This window comes from Orbicella faveolata, unplaced genomic scaffold (genome assembly GCF_042242905.1).
Source record: "Orbicella faveolata isolate gen_17 unplaced genomic scaffold, um_ofav_v1 contig_25, whole genome shotgun sequence".
In the NCBI taxonomy this organism is placed as follows: domain Eukaryota; kingdom Metazoa; phylum Cnidaria; class Anthozoa; order Scleractinia; family Merulinidae; genus Orbicella; species Orbicella faveolata.
This window is the reverse complement of record NW_028301553.1, coordinates 26,982,998-26,991,390: the sequence shown is the minus strand read 5'-3', so window position 1 is coordinate 26,991,390 and position 8,393 is coordinate 26,982,998. Positions and strand designations below refer to the sequence as shown.

The following is an 8,393-nucleotide window of genomic DNA, read 5'->3' as shown; positions in this document are numbered from 1 at the left end:
ATAAACAGTTCACTTTTTGAATAAACAGAATAAACTCTGCGACTATTTGTCAACCAGTTTCTCTTTCACCATACGAAAAAATCGTTCATGTCTTTTGTCTCACTTAGGACCAAGAAAATTTCTTCCTTCTTCTATTTTAAAAAGAAAGCTATTTTTGTTTTTGATCAGAACATCTAAGTTCTAAGGATTTAAAGAAAGCTCTGCTTTTTAGCTGATTTCACGGGCGTAACCAGTCTGAGGCAAACCAAGACACTTGCCTCGATCAGATTTTTTGTTTTTGTTTTTGTTGTTGTTGTTGTTGTTGTTGTTGTTTTTTTGCCTTGTTGTAATATTAGCGTTTAACTTTGTTTTATAGGGCGGTTTTCATTTGAGTGTCGAAAAGTAACTGATTTTGTATTAAGTAGGCCACACGATTGGCTTAAAAAAACTCGTGCTACTTTTTCAACCAGCCAGAAGTAAAACCAAAACCAATCGTGACGCGTTCGCACACTTTTTCCCGCGCTTCGTGTCAGAGCGGCTACAGGTAATTACTTCGAGTTTTGATCGGTTCAGTTTATTGCCTGTGTCCCTTTTGATCGGCCAGAATGGTTACTTTGGTTTTGGGTTTACGACATTCAATTAAAAACTGCTCTATGTTTATATCTCTATTTAATAAGTTACTTTTGCTGTATATTTAATACACATGACCGTTATTTTTATTAATCGTATTTGTATAGATAGCTGCTTAATTTTTTCTAGCCACATGGTTGTTATGGGCAGCTAATGCCATATTTGTGAGCTTCATATTAATGTATCCTTCTTTCCTTTTTTTTTTTTTTGAGCAAATAAGTGTTGTTGTTGTTGTTATTTTCTTTTTGAATGAAGGAAGTGAAACACTGCTAAATACCTAGGAAGAGAATTAATCCGTAAACTTTGCCTCAGTCATATATTTTTTTTTTCTGTGTCTAGATAGATGTCTAGATAGATAAAGTTATTTCTCAGTTAATCTGTTAGTCGTGAGAAGGGTGCTGAGATCAAAACATGATTCATCGGTAAAATTTGGTAAAAACTGTCGATAAAGATACCGACATTAAAACATAAGATTTGTCATTTATAATTATCTGTAGACATCTGATCTACAAGTCATCAGAAAAAATGTTAAAACTCGGAACAATCTGTAAGCAATTACTTTCAAACCATCTGTGAGCTAAAGGTATCTGTCCCAGAAAACGTACAGCACAAGTTTCATTTTGTATTTATCTGTCAGTTTATCAGTAACGATGTTGAAATCAAAACATATTATTCATCCGTGAAATTTGGAGTAATCTGTTTGCTGCCAATAAGAATGTTGAGTTCGAAACATACTTTGAAGTAAAATTTGGAATTATCTCCGGCCAGTTATCGTTTATGATCTCGAGAAGAAAAAAATTATCTGTTACTGAAAATTTGAAATCATGCCGAGTTGTCAGTAACGATGCTGAGATCAAAACGGCATTTTGTCTTTTAAAATTTGGAATCATCTGTCAGTTGTCAGTAAGAACATTGAGATCAAAACATGATTTTTACAGTTCCCGAACAGTTGTTACGCCAGATGGTCGCCATGACGATGCGTTCAGGTACGTAGCAACAACCGTGCCTCTTTAAATTTGTTACTCGGTTTTAGATTACAAAAAATTAACTGACCTGCCATAGATACTTTTGACTCCACCATTGATCTTTCACTACTTCAATGCCATGACTATATGGGCGTCAACTTTATCTGAAAAGAGATACAAAAGTTTATTTAATTTGTTGAACAACTTGCTAGTGGCTCTAGTTACGTTTTTTTTCGGAAACCCTTGATCCTTTGGTCGCCAAACATCACAACACGCCAGTTAACAACCCAGACTTGTGTTTTTTTTTTGATAGCTTAGCTGAAGTATGTGCCGTTGCCATGGCAACATATATAAATATAAACAAGCTAATCAGTTTTTGTTTATTTGCAGAAAGTCTAGTAGTTATGTTCGGCCATTTTAACATAACGTGACTAAACGACATTTGCTTTTTTAGTGCAAAGAAAAAAATTCGCAGCAAAAATATGGATTTTGACTGTAACAAATAAACAAACAAAAGGCCAGTTACTTTTGGAACCTTATTCCAGGTAAAGTGAAACATCAACTGACCCTGCATCGTAGATGTCTTTGACTCCACCACTGATCTTTCACTGTAGCGATGTCATCCGTCTCCGTAATAGATGTCTACCTGCCGTCAAATACAAAAGACATCTCGATGAACAAAATTATTAATAGTAATAATCTCCTTAGGTAACGCAAAACGTACAGCAAAACATACCGCGTAACGTAACGCAAACTAAAAGCAATGCTCTTATTGGGCAAAGAAATTATAAACAAGAACAGGTTATTTGCCAAACCTGGTTACTCTTCTCTGTATTGTATATGTATATGACTAGCTATATAACTCCATTCAAAATTTAGGAAAACATGAACTGACCTGCTGGAGATGTATATAGGTCCATCTTAGATCTTCCTCTGTTCTAATTCTTCACTTGATGAGCAAGTCTGCCTGAATAACACAAAATACGATTTCATGAGCAAATTATAACTGGTTATGGTTTCGTTTCAGAGTAACATTAAGCAACAAAAAGTGATGCCAGTACATAAATAAATAATACATCAATCACAATATTTAGAGAGCAAGCCACATCAGCCTTAGACTTATAGGAGAATAGGGATTTAGACACGAGCAGGTCCCTCTTAACCCCATTGTAGATCATTGTACACCGTACGCACTTTCTAACTCCATGCAAGAGTAAGGGAAACGTGAACTGACCTGCCATAGCATTATTTTGCTCCATCAATGATCTTTCACTTTTCCAGTGTCTTCATCTTTGGTTTCATTGCCTGATAAGAAGTACAAATTAAAAGACAATATGATCTTATCGTAAGGAAACATGACGAATTTGACAAACATTATGAAGGAGAAAAGCTGCAAAATATGAACCAAAGCTGTATCGGGAACCGTTTCAATTCAGTCCTTCTCCTTGTTCGTTATTGATAACTACTAAGTATTTACATCTCAGCATCAGTATAAAATTAGTTGTGCTATACCGGCATGAATTGTTTATCCATTTTAGATAAATAAACGTATCGACTTTTTTGAAGTTATTTTAACGGTCTGACGTAAAATGAGTAATAAAGCGTAAAGTTTCTTACACATACCTTGAGCAAGTCAAAAGTATTTGTGAGCTCACTTCGCAACTTGAGCTCGCTTGCCGTTTCCGGCTCTCAAGTACCACATACGATCCACTTTCGTTCCAGAGGGTTTCTTTAACAAGGGTTTTTATCTGTTTGACATGTTTGGCAACGATTCTTCTAATTTAGAAAAGTCGCTGGGCAAATTTTGAACCAAGAGACCGAACTTCCAAACACTTCGTGCAAACGTGGCGAGCAACATGAATATCAAATGAGCGTAAAAAATATTTGCAATGCAAATAGAACAATTTTAAAAAAATTCTAACTTGGTTCCCAGGGGAAAAAAAGAAAAGAAATTTAAAATTATCTATCTCTAAACATCGATGCGATTTCTCTAGTTTTATTTCCCTAAAGCCCCTGCCAAACGATCGCGACATTTCAACGCAACATATCGCAACATTGTTGGCCGCAACAAGTTGCGCGCGTTTGGCCACCCTGTTATGTATTCTATGTATTGCGATGTGTTGCGACATGTTGGGTGTTGTTGGCTCAAGTTTGAAAATTGTCAAATTTTTCACGCTACATTTGTGGATATTGCATGATGTTGTACTCGTTTGGCCATGTTCGTGCAACAATGTTGCGCCAGGGCATGCGCACTAGTTCGATTTGCAGCACCCAAAATGTCGCAACACGTCGCAACAGAGTGGCGAAACGCACGCAATATGTTGCGCCCAACAATGTTGCGATATGCTGCGTTGAAATGTTGCGATCGATTGGCCAGGGCTTAAGCGCAAGCCTGATGGTTCACAAGGCTCGAACGCAGACTTTACGGGGGACCGGGAAAATTCGGTGACCTTTTTGATGGCGTTCAAAAATCGTCGGGAAGGTCTCGTTCTTCGTCGGTATTAGAAACTTTTAGATTCACGTTTCCCACGAACGGTTAACCGCTAAGGATCACGTGACCAGAGCCAGACGTCACATTTGAAGTTTTCGACTCGCGTTTTGAACGTCAAGAAGCAGGTTTTCACGTAAGTCATTTACCACAAGCTTTATTGCCTTGAATTGTATTTTATGCCACGTACAAATGCTGAAAGCGAATAAAGTGACCCTTTTTCTACAAATCGGATGAATGTTTCAGGCAAATAAGTAATTACCTAGCGTTTTGTTGTTATTTGAAGAAAGGCACTTATCCTAAGTGGAAATCCAATATGGCGGCGGCTTAAGTCGAATGTGTGTTTTAATGATGCTTTAGTTCTTTAGAAAACTACACATGCTAGAAAACATTTTTTTTTTTTCAAATTCGGTGCTATTTTGACAATTTCTACTGTATTGACAGGATGATTTCTATTTGCTCCAATTGACTTCAATCTAAATCTGTTTACGTCCAAATGCCGAGCGGCAAACGTCTAACCTCAAACCGCAGTTTGACGTTTGCGGTAAACGTGGATCTAAAGGTCTCTAATATGTTGCTTCAGAAAACAGCACTTTATCTAAACCAATCGGAATTCAGATATCTTGCCCTCTACGCTATAAATGAATGAAGATGTATTCTCAAGTAAACAAACAGCAAAACTGGGGGTTCAGATGCTAAATGCTAAAAGTTACCTTTACTCTGATCAGTAATTCCAACTGCGTCTGTGAGCTCTACACAGGCAGCACCAGGTCATTCTCGGCAGCTTCGAACGTTACCATGAGCTTCCTCGTGGAGGGCCTAAGCACGAGACTCTATCACGTGATACAGCCGACTTTGGCTTGGCCGGAGACTGGGTTTACTGTCAAGTCCAGGGCCTTGTTGTTAAAGGTGTACAAGAACCAAACAGCTCGGCTTGGCTGTGACCGTCAGGTGTGTCCTCGGGATCTCCCACGGACATACAGTCGAGTTCTGGCTGGAACCATTGGACACATATCTCAAAGTCGCCTGCTTTGGTGGACCTGTCTACGAAATCTATGGAAAATAAAAATAAAAACAAAAATAAAGACCAGTAAAATTCATGTCTCTTCATTTGGCAGGTCCCGAATCAGTGTTCAGTACCTTTACCTTAACCTACGCTAAGGTTTGCAAGCCAGTGAGAGACGGTAAATATCAGCAAAAGACTTATATTTGTTGTCAATACAGAGCATAAAGAACGAATTAATAACACATCGAGCTTTAATCTCTGGGGATTTTAGTTTCCTGCCTAACATATTTGCGTCACCACAGTTGTAAGGCGCGTAGTTTTATTCTGAGAATCCTTAAATCATTTGCTGTGCGAGCATCATTCCGCGACATTCTTGTTTACATCAAATTATTGTCTCACCGTCACGATCGACCCTCAATCGAGCACTAGAGCTTGTCTTTTGGATATTGGTAGAGTTAAGACTGGGACCAGTAAGGTATGATACTAAGAAAAGAGATGAGTGTTTTCAACAGAGTACGGTGTGGTGTAGTAGGTGAGGGGATTCGTTTGAGAACGGGAGGTTCGAGTCCAGGTAGGGAAAAGAAAATACAAAGAAGAAAAAATACGTAAGGGGACTAGTGCGCTGAAAATGGGGGGGCAGTCCATGGACAGTAGGGGCATTTGGAGTCAAAGGGGGTGTCCTTGGAAGACAACGGGGGGGAGAAATTTCGGGGTCAACGAGGGGAGTCCTTGGAAGTCTACGGGGAGGCGAACTTCGGAGACATAGGGAGGGGGGAGATGCTGGAAGCCAACAGAGGGGTAGTGAAGGAAATGAATCGTGACTTAAAGGGTTAAGAGGCATACTAGGGGTAAAGAAAAAAGGCTGGAAATGTTAGAGGACGGGATAAGGGAAAAAAGAGATAAGAATGGGTAGGGTTAGACAAAAGGGAGGCTAGTTTAAAAATAAATATTGTTAAAAATAACTTGATATCGGGAAATATAAATTTAACAAAAAAGAAAAGGAACTTTTTGTGTGTGTAGTACCGCTGTAAATTTTTACTCGTCATTTGTATTTTGACAAACCGAACAGGCTTGCCCAAATACTTCAAGGCTTTAAAAACATCCAACGATACTACACGCTATAGAATGTTTATTGACACCAAGAATCTTGCGGCAACTGCTGTGATTAATGCGGCAGACAAGCGCAGTTGTTTCTTTGCCACCGCAATATTAATCCCGAAGTTGTAAATAAAAGCAAAAATAAACCCTATAACTTCATGCATGGTGACGCATCGATGGCGAGGTGTGATAAGGGATCGTGACAAAAAAGCACATACTGATCTGAACTATGTTTCACATAACACGGTGCACATGAACGTCCCCTTTATCTGATCGCGAAAATTGAAAGATGTGGAAATTGTAGGAGCAGAATTCTATCTTATAAATTCTGTACTAGTACGCATTAAATGTCTCTAGAATGTTAACAGACTGCATGTGTAGAGGACGCGTCCTTCGCGATATGTGAAAATGCTAAAGCTTTGGCTCAAATTTATATTTGGATGAAAAGGAATAGATCACAGCATATATGAAATTCGCGTGTTCTTGCGTTTTGTAACCTGATTCTTCTTGCGCTTTTTCGTTTCAATCGTGTCACACGTGTCGGAAGAATCCCACCTGTAATATATTCGTAACCGGAAGTTGTGTTAAGCTGTTGTATTACCCAAGATGCTTAGAGAATAAAGTTGTTGTGTTGAGCAAGCCTCGTGAACTTGTGTTGTTATGTCACCAAGCCATACTTTTGCTAGTATGTTTCATTTTGGCGACGAGGATGGGATACTCTACATGCACGAAGACGCATGAGAAATCCAGTGAAGTTTTGATTTTCTCTGTATCAGGAAAAAGGTTTGTTTTCGACCGAGGCAACTTGATCAAAGTTTGAGCACGTGCTATCAAAATGGCGGGAATTGGATTGTTTGGTCGTGTCGGCGAGTTCAGCCCTGAGCGAGAGACTTTTCGTTCCTATGTGGAAAGAATGGAAATGTTCTTCATGGCAAATAATATCATAGAAGAAACAGGCGAGGGTAAAGAGGAAGCCAATCTCGCAGTTGCAAATAGAAAACGTGCTATCTTTCTGACTGAGATTGGACCCGAAGCATATTCTACCCTGAGCAATCTGCTGGCACCAGTGAAACCAAAAGACACTCCTTTTGCGGACATTGTCAAAGCATTGGAGAAACATTACAATCGTGCGCCATTGGAGATAGCAGAGAGTTTTCATTTTGGAACCCGCTATCAAAAACAAGACGAATCCATCAGTGACTTTATTGTGGCCTTGAAGAAGTTATCGATTCATTGTAACTATGGGGAGTTTCTCAACCGAGCTCTGAGAGACCGTTTTGTGTGCGGATTGAACAATCCCAAAATACAGAATAAACTTTTGAACACCGAGGATCTTTCTTTTGAGAAAGCGTGCCAGATTGCAAAGTCAATGGAGATGGCAGAGAAGAACACCCAAGAATTTCGTCCTGTCAGTGCAAGTGATGACAGCCAAGGCATAGTAAATAAACTGGAAACTGTAAACACTAAGGAACCCTCATGTTACCGTTGTGGTGGTAAGCATGCTGCACCTAAGTGTAAATTTAAGTCAACAAAATGCTACAAATGTAGCAAAGTAGGTCACCTTGCATCAGTTTGTCGCAGTAAAGATGTTGAGTCTAGCATGAAAACAAAACAACCAGGAGCTAAAGGTACTGTTCATAGTGTCTTAGAATCAAACACAGAAGGTTGTGATGATAATGATGAATTAGGTATTTATTCCATGTATGCAGTTGGTACAGATAATCCTACCAACAAAAGTTATACTGTAGAAATGACCACAAATGGTTCACCATGTGCAATGGAAGTAGACACTGCAGCTGATTAATCAATAATGAGTAAGAGCACACATTCTCAGAAATTCAGTAATTTTCCACTTCGTCCGTCAAAAGTTGAATTGAAAACCTATACGGGTGAAACCCTTACAGTGTGTTGTGAAATGCTGTGTGATGTAGTGTACAAGGGCCATGAATATGCATTGCCAATTATTGTAGCTGATTATGAGAAGAAGCCTACTTTGCTGGGAAGAAATTGGTTAAACCATATAAGGCTTGAGTGGGGTGAAATATTTAGTTTAACAAGATCCGAGTTGGAAAGTGCCGAAAGTCAACTTGATGGATTACTAGTTAAACACAGTGAGTTGTTCAAAGATAGCTATGAGGGCATGAAAGGGTTGGAAGCACGCATCACCATGAAAGATGGTGCAAAGCCCATATTTATTAAGCCACGTAGGGTTCCATATGCACAAAAA

The 8,393-nt window shown here is 39.0% G+C and overlaps 1 protein-coding gene across 1 annotated transcript; it reads left to right on the top strand.

The window, feature by feature from the left end:
* The first annotated feature begins 6,722 nt into the window (after positions 1–6,722).
* LOC149109704 (uncharacterized) lies at positions 6,723–8,393 on the top strand. Its single transcript, XM_089295015.1, has one exon. The coding sequence runs from the start codon at positions 7,002–7,004 to the stop codon at positions 7,968–7,970; it is 969 nt and encodes a 322-aa protein (XP_089151141.1). The 5' UTR covers positions 6,723–7,001; the 3' UTR covers positions 7,971–8,393.

Bases quoted from the DNA above. Each gene is read 5' to 3' on its own strand.
- LOC149109704 (XM_089295015.1), top strand. From the start codon at position 7,002: ATGGCGGGAATTGGATTGTTTGGTCGTGTCGGCGAGTTCAGCCCTGAG.